Genomic DNA, 21,743 nt, shown 5'->3' on the forward strand with positions numbered 1-21,743 from the left:
AAAAAAAGGTTTGATGTGATGCATTCTGTGGAAACCTTTTCCTGTACCTCTGACATGATTAATGTCTGTGGAAGGTGTTAAGGGAACAAAAAAACCCTATTTAAGGCAATGTAATTCTGTTGTTCAGGGAAGGTGGCTGAGCACAGTCAAGTGTCTGTGTTGGTCACTTGACTGGAGTTCTCCCTCCCTTCCATCGGCCGATGTTAAGTAAAGTTTTGTACTGGTCTACCGAACAGTTTGTGTGGTGTCTGTTTATTAAGAAGCGAACCTGGTTTAGTTGTTATAAAAGTAACTTTTTCAGTAGCACTAGTTTAGTTTAGTTTAGTTTAGTTTTGTTTATTGTCACATGTACCGAGGTACAGCGAAAAACCTTTTTGTTGCGTGCTATCTAGGCAGCGGAAAAAGTTTAATTTAGTTTATGTGTTTGTCAACAAGTAGATAACTTATTGTTGAATATAAAGTTAGTTATTGTCCGATGGCATAAGTATGTGTATGTAGCTTGGCATTGGGTTTGGTTTTCTTGGTTGAGCGCCTCTCTTGGTGTTATAAGGGTCTCGACCCGAAACGTTGCCTATTTCCTTCGCTCCATAGATGCTGCCTCACCTGCTGAGTTTCTCCAGCATTTTTGTCTACCTGGTGTTATAACACGTACTTTGTGTTTTAACCATACTTCAACATAGTTTTGTTTAGTTCATTTATTGTCACGTGCACTGAGGTACAGTGAAAAGCTTATTTGTTGCGTGTCAGCAGAAAAACTACATGATTACAATCAAGACACTTTGAACCTTGTTTAGTATTCAGGTACCAGAAACGACTGAAAAGGATACAACAATCGTAACTATATCCTGCAAAGATAATGACGTTGATCTTGCAAACAGACAGTTCACAACTTCGCTTCAACCTGGTCTTGGGACTGGCGGGAAATTTGCTTTAAATGGGAAGAACAGCACTACGATTGTGGTAAGTGAGTTTCCCTTGACAGTGTGTCCACTGGATAAAAATCAGGTCAACCCTATCTCTCTGGAGGAAACGCGTTTAAATGAAAAACAAATATTCTGGACACAGGAAAAGCACTTCATTTTTTTTTTTGAAGCAATCGTGCAGCTTGTCGGAAGGTTCACAGCTGAACGCATCTCCCTGTGTGGTGCTGACATGGTCCAGAGGAAAGATCTTTGAACCAAGAGAGTTCACAGGATCAAGGGTGGCTCAGGAATAAGGTCTTCTATCGTTTGAGGCAGCAGAAGTCTGCAGCAGGGTGATGCCATCCGGTACGACATCCGCAGGTGCCCGCTCTAAAGAGGGCGCATGCTCCGGGTTGGCGACAAGCTGCGGCGCTGCTCCTGCCTCCGTTTGTTGTCGTTCGCCTGACTGAGGTCAGTTGACAGGGATCACCACGAAGATGTCGACAACATGAGACCCAGGAATGATAGTGTAGTGGCGGCCTCATAACTCGGGCAACCCGGGTTCCATCCTGACCTCAGCTTGGAGACATCTGAAGAAGGGTTTAGTTTAGTTAAGTTTAGAGATGCAGCACTGAAACAGGCCCTTTGGCCCACCGTCCGCACCTGTCTGCAAATGTCACCTACAAACCTGTATGTCTTTGGAGTGTGGGAGGAATCTGAAGATCTCGGAGAAAACCCATGCAGGTCACAGGGAGAACATGTAAACTCCATACAGACAGCAGCCGTAGTCTGGATCGAACTCGGTCCTCTGGCGCTGTAAGGCAGTGGCTCTTCTGCTGCGTCACTGTCTCAACACGTAACGTTCGTTTGCCAAAGATGCTGCCTGACCCACTGAGTTACTCCAGCATATTGTGTTTACCTTCCATATAATTTGGTGTTTAAATTAATCACCATTAACTGCTTCCACTGCCTACCCAAGGACTACAACTCAGTGAAATATTAAGGAAGATGTTAAGTCCTCATTTAGGCCCTCATTTTGGATTCATATATGCACATGAATTTTAGGCACAATTCCGAGCGCACTTTTATTTAATTGTTCAAATATTTTACGGCTCCCCGTTACAACCACTGCTCTCCGATCTTGCTTTGGAAGGTTACTGGGGACCTGGACTTTGAAGCTGTTACCAATCTTGAAGATGACAATGTTTACATGATGTCAGTAGTTGTCACAGACGTTGCCCCACCTCATTACCAAGGTAAGAGACTAACTCAGGAGATCACAACATTTAAAAAACATTCGGACTAGTACAAAGGTTTGGAGGAATATGGGCCAAAATGCAAGCAGATGGAACTAGTGTGGATGGGGCTTGTTGGTCGGTGTGTGGGCAATTTGGGCTAAAGGGCCTGTTTCCACCTTGTATGACTATGATGGGTCTGGGTGTCAGGGGTTCTGGGGAGAAGGCAGGAGAATGGGGTTAGGAGCGAGAGATAGATCAGCCATGATTGAATGGTGGAGTAGACTTGATGGGCCGAATGGCCTAATTCTGCTCCTAACACATGACCTTATGACCAATGACTCTATCAGAGCAATTATTCCATTTTAGGTTATTTACACGGAGGGTGGTGGGTGAAGCAGATACGATAGTGACTTTTATGAAACTTTTTGATAGAGCACATTGATATGGAGGGAATGGAAGGGTATGGGTCATGTGCAGGGAGATGAGAATAATTGATCTTACCATCATGTTTGGCACAGACATTGTGGGCCAAGGACCTGGTCTTGTGCAGTAGTGTTCTATGTTATATGGTCTATGAATTCAAAAGGCCGGTTTCTTAGACATCTTTAAATATGGGCACTTAACCTCCAAGTTTAGGCAGGATATTCCCAGGTCAGTTTATTGATTTTCAGATACTCTCTGTATATATATTCAATCTTTTCTGCAATCATTCATAATTTTTCATGGAGGTTTATATTAATTTATGCCGAGGGCCTAGAGACGTTGGGATCATTCTCAGTAGAAAAGACTGATAGAAGGTTTCATTGAATTGCTTAACATTTTGAGGAGCTTTAATATAAAGAGGGTAAAATGGGTTCAAAGGTTCAGAAAGTTCAAAGGTCTTTTATTGTCACGTGTACCAAATAAGGTATAGTGATGTTCAAATCGGTTCTACTGAATGAAGTCGATATAGCCAACATGGGGAACACTATTCCAAAGCGACAACGATTTTGAGCATGATTAGTGCTGAAAAGTCCGCGGAGAAGTTTAATGTTCATTTGCATCTTCACATCGTGCACTGACAAGTCATAGGTTGAATGCAAAATGGTGCTTAAGACATTTCTAACTCAAATGTTCTAAAGATGTGACTTTCCTCACCCAGATACAGTGACCGTCTACATCACAGTCACACCAGTAAACGAGTTTCCTCCAACCTTTGGCCAGGCATCGTATACTTTCAACATTTCAGAATTCAGTGGAAGTAAGTAAAAACATAGAGAAACCACGCATAAAAATGTTCAATTCTTCCGTTTTGGTGTAAGTTGGAGGTGAAGATACAAAATGTCTGAGGATGAAAACTAGCATTAGATAAAAAAGCAGAATATAAGGACAAACCAAATTTGAGAAAGGAGCACAAAATAGTCCCGACACAAAATGTCACCAATCCATGTTCTCCAGAGATGCTGCCAGACCTGTTAAGTTACTCCAGCACTTTGTGTCCTTTTGTATAAACCGGCATCTGCAGTTTCTTGTTTCCACAAAATAATCTTCCCTAAGCCCCTTGTTATTTTATTGGTGTTAAGACGTTTCATTCTTGTGCTATGAATGCCATGGCTGGCCGTTATTATCCTGGCCTTGATGTTGGCATTGAGCTGCCTTCTTGGCTGTGAGATTTTGTTTCTTAGGACTGTGATCCAGCAATGCTGAAGGATTGACATTCTGAGCCCAGGTCAAGATGGTGATACTGTAGATAAGTTCAAGTCTAAGAGATGGGTTGCTTTGTGCATTGCCTCTTCTAGGTGATGGGCAGGGGCTGGAGAAATAGCAGTGGTAGATCACACCTTGTAGATGATGCACTCTGTAGCCCCACCAGTCAATGTTGAAGTAAGTGAAGATAGACGCAAAGTAGAAACAAAGCATTGTAGATGCTGGTTCGTACCAAAGATAGACACAAAGTGCTGGAGTAACCCAGCGGGTCAGGCAACATCTCTGGAGAAAAAGGATGGGTGACGTTTCGGGTTGGGATCCTTTTTCACACTGAAAGTATGGGTCGGGAGGGGAGGGAGGAGGTGAGAGGTGAGAGAAGACCAGGGTCAATCAAGGTCAGCGACAAATGACCTCAGGCAGGGCCGTGCCTGGTTGGCTCGGGAAGATGTAAGGGAGTAGAACAATATGGAGAACTGTGGAGCTGGTAAAACAACTAGGAAGGAGTGAGGGGGAGGATGAAAATGATCCTTAATATGCAGAAGCATTCAAAATATTGATAGCAAAAAATATTTCATAAAATACAAATGAACATTTTATATACATTGAAAATTTACTGTAAGGTTAAATAATTTAAAATGTAACACATCGGAAATTTTATAACGTCCCATTCAAGTGAACTATTCAAGTCTATTCAGAGGCAAATCCAACTCACTGACCCTTTTCTGAGCTGGTTCCTCAGTGTAAAAGTATTGACATCCATCCACAAGTGCATATTCCACAGCTGTACTCTTGTGCAGAGGTCAACAGTAATGAATAGTGAAGGATTCACCAGCAGTAATCTGTCTGCAAGTTTGGGAATTAAATGTCTTGGAAATGCAATGCGTGGAAGGTGTAACTTGGTGCCACTTACCCAGTTGCCTGCAAAATTATAATTAAAGGAAGGTACACAAAAATGCTGGAGAAACTCAGCGGGTGCAGCAGCATCTATGGAGCGAAGGAAATAGGCAACGTTTCGTGCCAAAACCCTTCTTCAGACTGAATTAGAGGAAGGAGATGAGGGGAAATTTCTTTAGTCAGAGGGTGGTGAATCTGTGGAATTCTTTGCCACAGAAGGCTGGGGAGGCCAAGTCAATGGATATTTTCAAGGCAGAGATAGACAGATTCTTGATTAGTAAGGGTGTCAGCGGTTATGGGGAGAAGGCAGGAGAATGGGGTTATGAGAGATAGATCAGCCATGATTGAGTGGCAGAGTAGACTTGATGGGCCGAATGGCCTAATTCTACTCCTATTCCTTAGGACCACATGACTTTATGAAACAGCCAGTAAACCAGGGAGGTAATCTACAAACTAACGTGTGTTCTCCAGAGTTAAAATATAATTTGTAACTTGTTCTCATATTTAACCTCTTCTAAGTCTTGTAGCTCTCCAGCAGTCACTACTATTTTTCAGTGTGTAGGAAGGAACTGCAGATGTTGGTTTAAACCGAAGATAAGCACAAAAAGCTGCAATAACTCCGTGGGACAGGCAGCATCTCTGGAGAAAAGGAATGTGACGTTTCGGGTCGAGACCCTTCTTCAGTTTTTCAGTTCCGTTCTACTCATTTGCGTGTTGTTTCTTTCTGCACTTTTTTCCACCGTTTTTCTATACATTTTGTCTGCCATATACCAGCATCCGCAGTTCCTTTCTACACATTATTTTTCAGTGCTTTTATAATGGAGGAATGGGGGCCTAGAACTACGTATGAATTTCTGAGTGCAATGCCATTTTTATTTTTATATTCCTGTCCATAAATTGTGGAAACACAGTTGTCCTCAGAATTCAAGCATGAAATTCCTGGCGTCTTGGATGTACCCGGAGCGATGGCATTAGTTGTGCAAAGCTCTTCTGGAATATTAGTAGGTGACATTGGATCACTCCAGGCAGTCGTACCAGGCCCATGCCATGGATATCACTTTGCTTTGCACTCCTGATTAATGGGTGTCGGGGGAAGGGTGGGGCGGCACTCACATACCTCTCAAGAGAAACGGACTTCATAACTAAAGAATAGCCTGCAATACTTCTCTTCCCACTATTGTACCATTAACTCAATGCCCCGTAGACTCCTGTTTGGCATTGTGTCAAATGCTACTTTTTAATGTTCCTTTGAAGAGTCAAAAGTCAAGAGTGTTTTATTGTTAAATGTCCCAAAACGGAATAATGAAATTCATTACTTGATCCAGCACAACAGATGTGTAAACACAGTACTCTGCATAAACCCGTAGTAAACAACAAAAAAAGTTTGTTTACATATAAATGCTGGAGTAACTCAACGGAACAGGCAACATCTCAGGAGAGAAGGAATGGGTGACATTTTGGGTCGAGACCCTTCTTCAGACTGAATGGATATATCTACCTATCTACCACTTTGTTTTCTCGAAATATACATATAGATAAAAAAGTGGTTGGTAGATGGATAGATAGATAGATAGATAAATAGATAGATAGATAGATAGATAGATAGATAGATAGATAGATAGATAGATAGATAGATAGATAGATAGATAGATAGATAGATAGATAGATAGATAGATCTCCCTTGGGACATTTTATCTTATTATTTGGAAAAAAAATTCTGGAGCAGAGTATGGGTGGGTGTTAACTGATTGATGTATGTAAAATTATGAGAGATATAGATACGCTAGCCAATCAGAACCTTTGTTAAAGGGTTGAAATATACAAGACCAGAGAGACACAGCTTTAAGGTAAGGGGGGGAAGTTTAAAGGAGATGTGCGGGATAATTTTTTTTACGCAGAAAGTGGTGGGTGTCTGTAGTGAGCTACCAGGGATGGTGATAGACGCAGATACGATAGCAGTGGCGTTTAAGAGGTTTTTAGACAGACACGTGGATATGGATAAAATATGGATATGGATCACATGCAGGCAGAGGAGATTAATTGAACCTGGCAACATATTCGGCATAGACATTGTGGGGCAAAGGGCCTGTACTATTGTACCATGTGTTGTACTATTCTATGTTCGATATGTTCCCACAAACATACAATTAAAACAAAACACCTAGTAATAAGCTATCTACTGTTAACAAGTACAGTTAACAGTATTTATCTAGTTAAATACTGGATAGATAAATTATTATCTAGTAACTGACTCTCCCCTTTTCCAGCAGGGACAATAGTTGGACAAGTGTTTGCAGATGACAAAGATTTTCCACGGCTGAAACTCATTTACTCGCTTGTCGCAGGGGGAAGCACACTGGGCTACAATCAGATGTTTTGGATCAATCCAACATCAGGGGATTTGCATCTTGTGGCTCGAGCTAACTATGAGGCAACTGCTCAGTATTTGCTGACGGTGCAGGCTGTTGATGCAGATCCCGAGGATCAAAAAGCTGCTACAGTCACTGTAAGTGCTTTCTGACGCAAAAGGTTAGTCATGTTCATTGGTCACAGGAGCAGAATTAGGCCATTTGGCCCATCGAGTCTGCTCCGCCATTCAATCATGGCTGATCTCTCTTTCCCTCTCAATCCCATTCTCCTACCTTCTCCTCAAGAATCAGTCCACCTCCGCTTTAAAAATACCCAATGATTTGGCCTCCACAGCCGTCTATGGTAATTAATTCCACAGGTTCACCACCCTCTGGCTAAAGAAATTCCTCTTCATCTCTTTTTTAAAGGTATGTCATTTTATTCTGCTGTGCACTCTGGTTCTAGACTCTCTCAATAGTAGAAACATCCTCTCCATGTTCACTCTATGCAGGCCTTTCATTTGTATGGTGAGTTTGTATAAGGTCCACCCCCCCCCTCGTACTTCTAAACTCCAGCGAGTATAGGCCCAGTGCCATCAAACATTGTCATATGTTGTCCCAATTATTCCTGACATCATTCTCATACTCTAGATCCTCTAGATTCTCTCCAATGCCACCACATCCCTCTCACATATGACGGCCAAAACTGTTCACAATACTCCAGAGTCTGAAGAAACATCACTTATTCCTTCTCTCCAGTGACTCTGCCCGATCCGCTGAGTTACTCCAGCTTTTTGTGTCTATCTTCACAATACTCCAAATACTGTATGGTCTAACCAGTGCCTTATAAAGCCTCAGCGTTACATCCCTGCTTTTTAACGTTCCAATCCACTTGAAAATGAATGCTAACATTGCCTCTGCCATCTAAATGTTGAAATGAACATCAAATGGATATTGTACTCAACCACTTTGATTGAACCAGAAGGCTCGAATGTTAAACATGCTTAACAAAATAATTCAGCTTCAAAAATAAATTAAGTTTCTACCCAGTAGACTGAGTTGGCTTCTAAAATTGAAAGGCTAAATAACTCACTTGTTGATACTGACTGACTCGGTGGAGGTAATGATTAAAGAAGTTTAATGTAACAGGGGAATTTGCTTGGCATATTTACAACAGCCATTCTTGGCTCGTGGCCAGACAGCTGAAAGGTTCCAGGACCAAAATAGGGCACTTAGCTAAAACATCCCCCACAAACTCGACTCCAATTAATCTGGAGAAGAATGACATTGGCTAGTCATTTTTCACCTCTCCCTGATCTTTCCGCCTTTTTTAAAAATAAATATAATTTTCCACTTTTCCCGCACTACTGTGCTTTGCTCAATTTTAATTTTGTGGGAGAAAAATATTCCCTTACAAGAACGGACGCGTTTAAAATCTATTCCTTCAGCTTGAAAGCTCTTTGAAACATCGTTAAATATAAACTTAATAAAACCTAACTGAAAATCCCCATGCAATAGGTTCACTCAGAGTTACTACATGACTTAGCAAGCTGCACATGGTCTGTTATATCAAAAATCACAATACATTATGGACCATGTTGACTGCAGCAATTCAAGACACTCCATATCACCCCCATCTCAAGGGCGTTTAGCAACGAGCAATAAATGCCAGACATGCCAGTGATGCAAATATTCTGTAAATGTACAGGTATTTAAAAAGTCCAAGTCACACCGGCAGCTGACACCCCGCTGTCAGAAATGTTAACATTTCTGTGAAAAAAATATCAACCAACATTCAATTTAACTTAATGACAGGAGGGTAAAATTAACCCATTGTGCAAACTGCTACCAGTGTCTCGCTAGGTTTATCAAGAACCAGCGGACACAGGTTTAAGGTGAGAGGGGAAAGATTTAATAGGAAACTGAGGGGTGACTTTTTCCACAGAGAATTTGGAGGGTACATGGAATGAGCTGCAGGAGTTGAGGTAAATACGACAACAACATTTAAAAGACATTTGGACTGGTATATCGATAGGTAAGGTTTAGAGGGATATGGGCCGAACACGGGAGGTGGGACTAGTGTAGATGGGGCATCTTGGTTGGAGTCGGCATGGAAAAGCAGGAAGGAGGCCATTGCACCCTCCTTCCCCTACCTGGGTCTTGAGGTCCTAGCTGATTGGTGCCTGTCACCCTGCCTGTTTAGTAGCAGAGCCTCTTTCCATTAGTGGAAGGACGAGAGAGAGGGAGAGGGATAGGGGGATAGAGAGAGATGTGAAGAGGATTCTGAGCCTCAGTAAACCCAGAAGCCCTTGGAACCCTGGCAATTTCCTTCAATTATCTAAACTTCCTGACCACATCCTGCTCAGTGAATAAGGAATGTGAATTACATTGTTGAACGGGGTAATCCACCGAGCTGTCTCAGTAATCAGAGATTGGTGTGTTCTAGGTCACAGTGAACATTCTACCGACCAATGACGAACCGCCCGACTGTCAGCCAAAATATTACTCTCTGGCAATTCTTGGCGACACGCCTGTGGGAACGAACGTTCAAGGCTTCCAGTTATCCTGCACAGACCTTGACTCTCCCCCTCAGTCTTTCCGTTACTTCATAACTTCAGGTACATCACCACACAGCCCGATGTTGATCCTGTTTCATTGCCTTGATTTGGACACCCAGCTTCACCATGTTGTTTCCTGCTTAAATAAATCCTTGTTACTTTCTTTGAAGTTCGACACAAAATGCTGGAGTAACTCAGCGGGACAGGCAGCATCTCTGGAGAGAAGGAATGGGTGACGGAACGTCACCCATTCCTTCTCTCCAGAGATACTGCCTGTCCCGCTGAGTTACTCCAGCATTTTGTGTCTATCTTCGACTTAAAGCAGCATCTGCATTTCGAGTCGAGACCCTTCGTCAGACTAGTCAGGGGAAAGGGAAACGAGAGATATGGAACAAATGAATTAAAGATATTTTTGAAAAGTAACAATGATAAAGGAGACAGGCCATTGTTAGCTGTAGCTAGGTGAGAATAAAAGCTGGTGTGACTTGGGTGAGGGAGGGATGGAGGTAGAGGGAATGCAGGGGTTACTTGAAATGAGATAAATCAATACTCATACAACTGGTCTGTAAGCTGCCCAAGCCAAATATGAGGAGCTGTTCCTCCAATTTGCGTTCAGCCTCACTCTGACAGCGGAGGAGGCCCAGGACAGAAAGGTCAGTGTGGGAATGGGAAGGGGAATTAAAGTGTTTAGCTACTGGGACGTCACCCGTTCCTTCTCTCCAGAGATGCTGCCTGTCCCGCTGAGTTACTCCAGGGTTTTGTGTCTATCCTTGGTTTAAACCAGCATCTGCAGTTCCTTCCTACACTTTCCATATTACAAAGCTACCGTTTAAAACAATGTGTTAAATGACCTTGAGCTGCACAAACTCCTATAGCAATATCATACAGTAACTATTATTTGACTGTGAATTGCAATGACAAGGTTACTTTTTTTGTACCAGGTAACATCAACAACCACTTTAGACTATCTCCGAACGTTGGATCCAACATCACCAAGCTAATACTTGCTCTTCCATTTGATTATACACACGGTGTTGATAAAGTCACTGAATATAATCTCGTCGTTCAAATAACTGATGACAACCTTTTTGCTGGAAGTGCAGACCGCAAAGTCGTGCAGACGGGAAGTGTAATGATCAATGTCAGAATTATTATACCGACACCCAGTACTCCAGAAACAACCACCACCGTAAGTCGGTGTGAGTGGGCTGAACTAACTTTTGAGTCGCATCATGTTTTGTTGGCTTTAGTTGCGAATCACGTTCCTACTACTTATCACCTCCCTTACTCGTCATCACCTTCCCCACCGCCACCAATGGACCATTGTGGGCTCCACCTTTCCTTGATTATCGTTGCCGGCTTTGATCTTTCTTTTTGCATGTCTTTCATTCATTTGTTCTACGTATCTTTTCATATCCCTCGGTTCCCTCTCCCCTGAACAAGGATCTTGACCTGAAACGTCACCTCCTATTCCTTTTCTCCAGAGATGCTGCCTGACCCGCTGAGTTACTCCAGGTCTTGTCCATCGTCGGAATTCAAATGCTTCAATTAAGAGCAAGAACTGAGGTCAAGATAAGCCAGTCTTCAAAATTCAGCATATTTAATTACTTGCACCATGCATCTGTTTTAATTATGGTTAAAGTTAATTTTCAAGCACTTACCCCCAGAGATTTGAATCCAACCAGTTGAAGAAAACATCTACTAAGTTTATAAATGTTGTTCATAATTTTATACGTTATCGGAGTAGAATTAGGCCATTCGGCCCATCAACTCTACTCCACCATTCAATCATGGCTGATCTATCTCTCCCTCTCAACCCCAATCTCCTGCCTTCTCCCCATGACCCGACACCCGTACTAATCAAGAATCTATCAACCTCCGCCTTAAAAATACCCATTGACTTGGCCTCCGCACCATTCTGAGGCAATGAATTCCACAGATTCACCACCCTCTGACTAAGGCAATTCCTCCTCATCTCCTTTCTAAAGGTACGTCCTTTTGTTGTGAGGCTATGGTTTCTGGTCCTAGACTCTCCCACGAGTGGAGAAATCCTCTCCACATCCACTCTATCCAGACCTTTCACTATTTGATGCTGTATTTACAAATTAACATACAATGTATGATCTTTTAATTTATGACTGGAAATGAAAAAGTAAAATACATAGCTGACCGATCCTAACACTCTAAAACCATCTGAAAGTTAAAACCTTCAACATAACAATCGTGTTCATTCTTTCAAATTGATGCAGTCAATGTTACAAGTAAATTATAACTTTCCCTGTTATTAAGATGCTATTTGGGAATCTTTAGTGCTATCCGGTGACCAGCATTTATTTTGGGCAGCACAGTGGCGCAGCTGGTAGAGCCGCTGCCACACAGCGCCGGAGACAAGGGTTCAATCCCGACCTCGGGTGCTGTCTGTGTGGTGCTTGCATGTTCAGCCTGTGGGTTTCCTCCGGGTGCTCTGGTTTCCTCCCATATCCCAAAGATATGCAATTTGGTGGGTAATAGGCCTCTGTGAATCGCCGCTAATGTGTAGCGAGTTGATGAGAAAGTGTGATAACATTGAACTATTGTGAACAGTGGATGAAGGTCGGTGTGGACTCAGTGGGCTGAAGGGCCTGTTTTCAACCTGTGTTTCTAAACTAATCTACAGTCTCGTGTTGGACTTGAAAGATCCAGAAGACTTTGTCAAGTTATTTGAAAGGCCTGGATAGAGTGGATGTGGAGGGGATGTCTCCACTAGTGGGAGAGTCTAGGACCAAGGGCCATAGCCTCAGAATTAAAAGACGTTCCTTGAGGAAGGAGATGAGGAGAAAAATCTTTAGTCAGAGGGTGGTGAATCTGTGGAATTCATTGCCACAGAAGGCTGTGGAGGCCAAGTCAATGGATATGTTAAAGGTAGAGATAGATTCTTGATTAGCATGGGTGTCAGGGGTTATGGGGAGAAGGCAGGAGAATGGGGTTAGGAGGGAAAGATAGGTCAGCCATGATTGAATGGCAGAGTAGACGATGGGCCGAATGGCGTAATTCTGCTCCTATCGTGTGAACTCATAAATTTAATAACTTCTTTATTTCTGTCATTTAAGTCAAGTCAAGTCAACTTTATTTGTCACGTACACATACAAGATGTGCAGTGAAATGAAAGTGCCAATGCCTGCGGATTGTGCAAAAAAAACTACAGAACAGAATCAGTATTTCCATATTAGAAAAAAACAGCAATTTTAAAAAGACACAACACAACAGTAAATTAGCCCCTGGTGAGATAAGAGCTTACAGTCCTGATGGCCTGTGGGAAGAAACTCCGTCTCATCCTCTCTGTTTTCACAGGGCAACAGCGGAGGCGTTTGCCTGACCGTAGCAGCTGGAACAGTCCGTTGCTGGGGTGGTAGAGGTCCCCCATAATGTTGCTGGCTCTGAATTTTCTAGTTTCTGTTCCATTTGTTCACAGCCAAATATAACCTACATCAGACTATCTCAAAACACCTACGATGCAGATGCTTGGTACATACCGTTTGTCATCACCCTGGGTTGTATCTTGCTGCTTGGACTGCTGACATATTTGGCATACCATTTGGTTCAGTATATCCGCTCCTTACCAAAGTCATCAAAGATCATGAAAAAGCCTCTGTAAGTTCCATTTATCATTCAGTTCATTCCAATCACGCAAGTACCTATCAGTGCATTCTTTCATTATTAGTTTAAAAACTTATTATGTGAATGTCATTTATTTATTTATCTTTGGCTTTAACTTCCTCTGGCAGTAACCTGGTTAAACAGTTGCTGAATTATAGCGCCACTTATGAAGGCAGAATGCATGGAGAAAAAGAAGCATGCCATTAATTAACTTTAGGAGTCTTCATTTTAATCTTCTTTTCCCTTCTTGTTTCAGGGTGGATGAACAAGGTGGGTCCTTAAGCATTTTCAATCTTTTTCAATTTTAATAGAACTAATAGTTTTGTCTCAATACGATGACGCGATTGACCATATCCTTTGTTCAATGTAGAATCCAAGATGAGGAAGCAGCACAGTGTGATTGTGGTAAGTATTTTTTATTTGAAGAGTTTGGCAAGTGGATAGTCAAAAATTGCCGCTACGAATTTTCTTTTACAGCCATTTTCCTGCGAGGGACTTGCCTACTTTACAATTCCACATGACAATAATAAACCAGACTAAACCAGACTAAACCCAAAACCTATCTGGATTAAACTGGTATATAATGTAATAAAAATAAACGGCGGATGCTGGTTTAGATATCAAAGAAAGACACAAAATGCAAGAGCAACTCAATGGGTCAGGCAGTCTAAAGAGGGGAGACACAAAACGCTGGAGTAACTCAGCGGGACAGGCAGCATCTCTGGAGAGAAGGAATGGGTGACCTTTCGGATCGAGACCCTTCTTCAGACCTGAAACGTCACCTATCCATTTTCACCAGAGATGCTACCTGATCCGCTGAGTTACTCCAGCAATTTGTATCTATCATTAAAATAGCAGCCAATTTGTGAATGGCAGGGGCCTACGGACAACAATGATAGATACTTTACTTTTTACTATTGTTTGAACTTGTTGAAGAATAGACATTTGGAAAGGCCTACTTTTAAACATGGTCGCTTCACTGCCAGAGTATCTGCCAATGGAGGAATCATGTTACAAATAGAAGATAGACATCAAAATAGAAGATAGTAACTTAGCGGGCAGGCAGCATCTCTGGAGAAAAAGGAATATATGTTGTTTTGGGTCAAGACCCTTCTTTAGACGTGAAACATCATCTATCCATTAAACCATAATTCTCCAGAAATGCCACCTGATCCACTGAGTTACTCCAGCAATTTGTGTTTATCTTTAAAACAGCAGACAATTTGTGACTGGCAGGTGTCTACGGACTACAATGACTAGATACTTTATTTTTACTATTTTAATTCAATGATCAATGTTACATATGAGAAGAGAGAGAGAGCCTTGCTCTCACTTGAATAATACAGGGGATTCTCTTAAGTTCACAAGAGCAGGGAAATAAGGTCATAAGGAATAGGAGTAGAATTAAGCCATTCGGCCCATCAAGTCTACTCTGTCATTCAATGGCTGATCTACCCCTCCCTCCTAACCCCATTCTCCGGCCTTCGCCCCATAACCACTGACATCTGTACTAATCAAGAATCTATCTATCTCTGCCTTAAAAATAGGAAGCGTTCTAGTAGAGTCGGGCCGACCTGAGTCCAGGCACCAGCTCTCGGACACCTCCTCATACTTACCCCTGGACCTTGACCCCACAGACGGGCACCAGGCCATTATCTCCCAGACCATCTCTGATGTGATCACTTCCGGCTGTCTGTCCTCCACAGTGAAGTTTTGGGTCCAAAAGCCCTTCTTCAAACTGAGTCTGGGAAAAGGGAAACTAGAGGTATGAAAAGTTTGAAAACTTTCCACATGAAAAGTCTGATTTATTCCAAGCCTTTTCATACCTCTTGTTTCTCTCTCCCCTGACTCTCAGTCTGAAGCAGGGGTTCGACCTGAAACATCACCTGTTCCTTTTCTCCAGAGATACCACTTGAACCGTTGAGTTACTCCAACATTTTGTGTCTATCTTTGGTATAAACCAACATCTGCAGTTCCTTCCTACACATGTTAAAATAGAGCTTTTAAAATGTTTAGCAAACATAGACATAGAAATTAGGTGCAGGAGTAGGCCATTCGGCCCTTCGAGCCTGCACCGCCATTCAATATGATCATGGCTGATATAGCACATCTATGCATATTTATGAATTAAACGATGAATTAGAATTATACATTTGAACATTGCCCATAGCCCTTGCTGCGAATATACGTCCTAAAATGTATCTTTGGAAAATATAATCTCCCATAATTTGAATATAAAGGTCATTTTCATGACCTCCATGTTTCTGCACGATCTCTATCATCACTCAGTCACAAGCTGAGACACAAGAGATCAACAAAGAAAGTATGAAACAGAGTTATACAGCGTGGTAACAGGCCCTTCAGCCCAACTTACCCGCGCCAACCAACCCGCCCCATCAACACTAGACCCACCTGCCTGCGCTAGGCCCATGTCTAAATCTATCCTATCCATGTACATATCCAAATATTTTTTAAATGTTGATGTAGTACCTGTCTCGACTACCTCCTCCATCAGCTCGTTCCATATATCTACCTTCCTTAGTGTGAAAAAGTTGCCGCTCAGGTTTCTATGAAATCTTTCTCTTCCTCACCTTAAACCCGTGTCCTCTGTTTCTTGATTCCCCTACTCTGGGTAAAAAACTGTGAATTTCTCCTATCTATTCCTCTCATGATCTATACACCTCTATAAGATCGCCCCTCATCGCCCCAACGCCCTGTGACTCCGAATATTCTGCATTTCAGGAAATGATCAAACGCAATGCAATCTTTAACGGAGAAGCAGTTGATCCAGGTAAATAAACACCTTTAATACCTCTTCAATGGTTACGAAGGTAAGCGACCGTTGTATTTGAGGGGGCCGCGTGTTTTGTGAATCACACAGGAAAGTGGCCAAAGTTCAGATCAGCTACAATCTTCAAGTCAGCCGTGATCTTCAGCAGGCTGGAGGGACCAAATGGCCACTCATGTTCCTCTCTCTTCCATTCAATGACTGGATTATCCCATTTTAAACTTGTCCCTGACCTCCAAAGCTGTACGGCTTCGGGAATATTTTTGCTGAAAAATAATGGAAAATCCTGCAGGAAAAAATAACTTTGTAATCACGAGGTTTAAAACTTTTAGTTTAAGTTTGGTGTTAATATAGTTCAGTTTAGTTTGAGATACAGCGTGGAAACAGGCCCTTTGAACCACCAAGTCCACGACAACCACCGATCACCCTTACACTAGTTCTACCCCACACACTGCAAACCGCCACGTCTTTGGGGTGTGGGAGGAAACCCGAGCACCCGGAAAAAACCCACGCGGTCACGGGGGAGAAGGTACAAACTCCGTACAGACAGCACCCGTAGTCAGGATCGAACCTGGGTCTCTGGCGATGTAAAGCCGCAACTCTGCCGCTGCGCCACTTACCCGCTATTCTATTGACATGTATTGATATGTAACACAATTTTCTTTGAAGCCGAGGCTTCTTATCATATTATTGTACAGCTGCCAGTACAACCTCAAAAATAGCGAATTCACGACCTCTTAGAAATCTGCTGCTGCTTAATGTTCACCTCAATGTTTCAGTCACAGGTAACGTGTATCAATATAACACAAACTCTGGTGCCAGACGTTGGAAGGATACAAAGCTGCCAATGAAGGATTACGGGAATGCTGGAGATGAAACCCTTATTGTTAAGCCCAACGTCATCAAGACCAACGAGACGACTCATACAGCACAGGGCAACGTGAAGGAGGGGCATGAAGGCAAGAATACGCTGCCGAACATGCCCAGTGACCAACCTTCTGCCAAACCCCCTCCTAAACTGGGGAAACAGGTCAAAGTTGCACCACAAATACCAGCACCATCTCAAACTGAAAATTCTTTGGCTCATATTTAGGTTCAATGAGTTTAGAGTTTTGAGTTTAGAGATACAGAGTGGAGAAAGGCCTTTCGGCCCACCGTGTCCGGGCCTACCAATGATTCCCACACATTAACGTTATCCCACACAATTTACTATTTTACTGACACCAACTAACCTGCAAATCGTCAATTAATCTACAAAACGCGTACGTCTTTGGAGTGTGGGAGGAAAGTGGAACAACCGGGAGAAAACCCACGCAGGTCATGGGAGAATGTACAAACTTCGTACAGACAGCACCCGTAGTCAGGTTCGAACCCGGATCTCTGGCGCTGTTAGGCAGCAACTCTGGCGCTGAGCCACTGTCTTCAAATAAAGGACATTCTATTGATATCTCTACGTCCTGGCAATTGCTAATGCAAAGGCAACTCAGAGGGAACCACAGAAAGTAGCAATTCTTTCAATAATTTCCTGCCCCAGAACATCATTGCAGGCAAAAGGAGACACAATGTGTGTTATTCAGTGGGTCAAGCAGCAATCTACGGACAGGGGATGTTTTGGGGAAAAAGGGCCCCGACACAAAACATCACCTGTCCATGTTCTCCAGAGATGCTGCCTGACCCGCTGAGTTACACATCTTCCGCAGAGACCGCTCCCTCCGTAATTCCCTGGTCAATTCGTCCCTTCCCACCCAAACCCCTCTCCTGGCACTTTCCCTTGCAACTGCAGGAAATGCTACACTTGTCGCTTTACCTCCCCCCTTGACTCCATCCAAGGACCCAAGCAGTCTTTCCAGGTGCGGCAGAGGTTCACCTGCACCTCCCCCAACCTCATCTATTGCATCCGCTGCTCTAGGTGTCAGCTGCTCTACATCGATGAGACCAAGCGTAGGCTTGGCGATCGCTTCGCCCAACACCTCCGCTCGGTTCGCAATAACCTACCTGATCTCCCGGTGGCTCAGCACTTCAACTTCCCCTCCCATTCCCAATCCGACCTTTCTGTCCTGGGCCTCCTCCACACACACAAAAATATATCTGTAAACTGTTATTTCAAGGAAAACCACTGAGGGGTGCAGGAGTGCCAGATATTTAAATAGGCAGCACAGAACATCGCCTTTGATACAATTTGTATTTGTCCTCACTCTGACAATGGAGGAGGCCCAGGCCAGAAAGGACATAATGGGAATCACCTGAGCTCAGCCGCCTTGGCCTATATTGTCTCCCGGTTGCCAAATAACTTTAACTCCCCCTCTCATTCCCACACTGACCTTTCTGCCCTGGGCCTCCTCCACTGTCAGAAAGAGGCCAAAATCAATTTGGAGGGACATCACATTGTATTTTGCTTGGGCAGCTCACAACTCAACGGTATGAATATTGATTTCTCTAACTTCAAGTAACCCCTGCATCCCTCCCCAACCCTAGTCGTCGTACTAGTTTCACTGTTGTCCTGCTGAGTTTTACTGTTTGTATCACTCGTTATTACCTTTCCCACAGCCAACAATGGACCATTGTGGGCTCCACCTTTCCTTGATCATTGTTGCTTTATGCATATCCTACATTCATTTGTTCTACCTTTTATATCTCTCGTTTCCCTCTGCCCCGACTCTGTCTGAAGAAGGGCCCCGAGCCAAAATGTCACCTATTCCTTTTCTCCAGAACTGCTGCCTGACCCATTGAGTTACTCCAGCATTTTATGTCTACCTCTTTCTTGTTGTTATCTTGTACATCAGCTTCAATTTAATTTGGAAATTACTGCATTTTGTAACCTGTCATCTGGTGACGTACATGCGGTTTAGAATGTGCTTCACACTGTGCTCATCTGCTTCAGTACTAAGTTGTCATTACATTGGAAAGGGTGCAGAGGAGATTAACAAGGATGTTACCTGGACTTGTGGGTTTGGGTTATAAGGAATGTGTAGGAAGGAACTGCAGATACTGGTTTAAACTGAAGATAGACACAAAGTGCTGGAGTAACTCAGAAGAAGAGAGGGAATGGGTGACGTTTCGGGTCGAGACCCTTCTTCAGAGTCTGCAGAAGGGTCTCGACCCAAAACGTCACCCAATTCCTTCTCTCCAGAGATGCTGCCTGTCCCGCTGAGTTACTCCAGCTTTTTGTGTCTATTTTGAGTCATGAGCTTTGACTTTCAGACATTTGGTTGGATAAGCTTTGACTTTCAGACATTTGGGCAGGTATTTGGACAGGCAGGGCTTAGCGAGATATGGGCCAAATGCAGGTAAATGGGACTAGCCTAGAATGACAACATGGTCCAAAGTTCGACCAAAAGGGCCCGTTTCATGCTCTATGACGTGGGCTGCCTTCTGTGGGTGACTGCTATGATTATTTCCCTTTGGCAGGATAGCTCGCAAAAAAAGCTTTTCACTGTACTTCGGTTCACATGACAATAAACTAAACTAAACATGGCTGCCATGAATCTGAGTTAATGTTTCTCTTTAGACTGAGAGATCATAATTATTGCTCTTGTGTCCTGCACTTAGTGCATCCTATTGCCATTCATTTTGCCCCAGACTGGCAGCTTTATGCTGACTGATTCCGATCAACATGGTGACCACTGCTCCTAACAGACTCACATTTCACTCCCATGTTGCTCGTGTATCTTGGGTTTGCGCTGTTTTTCCTACACGCTTGTACATTTATACCCACGTCCTGTGCCAGCTGAAATCCTTTGGTATTTCCCGAAGCCGATTTCAAAGATGTAACCGAAGGTAGACACAAAAAGCTGGAGTAACTCAGTGAGTCAGACAGCATCTCTGGAGAAAAGGAATAGGTCATGTTTTGGGTCGAGACCCTTCTTCAGACTGTAACTATCTTTGTGCCTGTCCTAATGTTGGGATCTTGTGTGAACAATCAGTTAGATGGGGTGCGGCCCCTGTTAGTTTACACACTAAACTTATCTCACAGCATGTGACCCAGGAGAGCTTGAAGTTTCCATGCCGTGATGAATTCTTTAGAATAATTAAGTAAACATTGATCATTTCTCCTGATGTTTAAGAAGGAACTGCAGATGCTGGAAAATCGAAGGTACACAAAAATGCTGGAGAAACTCAGCGGGTGCAGCAGCATCTATGGAGCGAAGGAAATAGGCAACGTTTCGGGCCGAAACCCTTCTTCAGATTTTGTAATTTCTCCTGATGTTAGGCTTACATTTTCAAGGCCTTGAACTTAGCACAATCTTCAACAACTCTGGTCGATATTTTTGTTTTCTGCTGCGTGGGTCCAACTCACTGCTCTTGACTGTTCCTTCAGCCAGTCTTAAATAAATATCTGGCTCTCTTTGGTCGATAACTGATAACAATTTTTATATTACGGAGACACAAGGAAGTACAGATGTTGGAATGGTCAGCAAAACACGATATGTTGGAGGAACTTACTGGGTCATTGTCCCAAGGAATTGTCCCCTCCGCTTTCAAAACTGCTGCTGTCACACCTATCTTAAAGAAACCTGGTCTCGATCCATCTCTCTCATTAACTACCGCCCAATCTCAAACCTCCCCTTTCTTTCAAAAACCCTGGAGCGTATCGTTGCGTCACAACTTCATTCCCACCTCCTTGCGTATAACCTACTTGAACCCCTCCAATCTGGCTTTCGGCCCCTCCATAGCACAGAAACTGTTCTCCTCAAAGTCCTCAACGACCTCCTCACCTCTGCTGACACTGGTTCCCTCAACATCCTCATCCTCCTCGACCTGAGCGCAGCCTTCGATACAGTGAACCATAACATTCTGCTTACCAGACTTGGGGACCTTTGCATTGAAGGTTCTGCACTCAGCTGGCTCTGTTCCTACCTTTCCAACAGATCCCACTTCATCTCTCTCCATAACCACACCTCTGCTACAGCCACAGACACTCAAGGCGTTCCCCAAGGCTCCGTACTCGGCCTCCTCCTCTTCATCATCTACATCCTCCCCCTTGGTCAGATACTCCGCCACTTCAACCTGGACTTCCACTGTTACGGCGATGACACCCAGATCTACCTCGGCACCAAATCCCCCCACAACCCCCCCTCCCCCCCCTCTCCCATATCAACTCCTGTTTGTCAGCTATAAAAACCTGGATGCAACATAACTTCCTCAAACTCAACAGCGATAAAACAGAATTCCTCCTCATAGGCTCCAAATCCACACTCAGCAAAATCAATAACCCCACTCTCACCATCGACGGCACCACTGTCTCCCATCTCCCCATCTCCCCAGGCCCCCAACCTTGGCGTGATCTTTGATTCCACCCTCTCCCTTGAGCCTCACATCCGCCATGTCATTAAAACCTCCTTCTTTCATCTCCGCAACATCGCCAAACTCAGACCCTCTCTCACACCTCCCGCTGCTGAAAGACTCATCCATGCCTTCATCTCCTCCCGACTGGACTATTGCAACTCACATTTCCTTGGCATCAGCTCCACCTACATCAACCGACTCCAACTGGTCCAGAACGCAGCCGCCCGACTCATCACCCACACCAAATCCTGGCATCACATCACTCCAGTCCTCAAACAACTTCACTGGCTTCCCATCTCCCACCAGATCACCTACAAAATCCTGGTCCTCATCTACAAAGCCCTCCACCATCTGGCCCCCCCCATATCTCACTAACCTCCTCTCCCCCTACCAACCCTCACGGTCCC

The 21,743-nt window shown here is 43.6% G+C and overlaps 1 protein-coding gene across 1 annotated transcript in view; it reads left to right on the top strand.

Annotated features, from left to right (window-relative positions):
- LOC129706546 (cadherin-related family member 3-like) overlaps positions 1-19,405 on the top strand; it is a 36,813-nt gene extending 17,408 nt beyond the window's left edge. The window contains exons 9-19 of the mRNA XM_055650909.1: positions 795-960; positions 2,056-2,158; positions 3,282-3,380; positions 6,988-7,226; positions 9,515-9,686; positions 10,568-10,815; positions 13,078-13,256; positions 13,519-13,532; positions 13,633-13,667; positions 16,005-16,053; positions 16,830-19,405. Coding sequence (XP_055506884.1) covers positions 795-960; positions 2,056-2,158; positions 3,282-3,380; positions 6,988-7,226; positions 9,515-9,686; positions 10,568-10,815; positions 13,078-13,256; positions 13,519-13,532; positions 13,633-13,667; positions 16,005-16,053; positions 16,830-17,143 — 1,618 coding nt within the window. The 3' untranslated portion in view covers positions 17,144-19,405. The remainder of the gene's footprint in view (positions 1-794; positions 961-2,055; positions 2,159-3,281; positions 3,381-6,987; positions 7,227-9,514; positions 9,687-10,567; positions 10,816-13,077; positions 13,257-13,518; positions 13,533-13,632; positions 13,668-16,004; positions 16,054-16,829) is intronic.
- The last annotated feature ends 2,338 nt before the right edge of the window (positions 19,406-21,743 follow it).

Source organism: Leucoraja erinacea, chromosome 19 (genome assembly GCF_028641065.1).
Source record: "Leucoraja erinacea ecotype New England chromosome 19, Leri_hhj_1, whole genome shotgun sequence".
Classification (NCBI taxonomy): Eukaryota; Metazoa; Chordata; class Chondrichthyes; order Rajiformes; family Rajidae; genus Leucoraja; species Leucoraja erinaceus.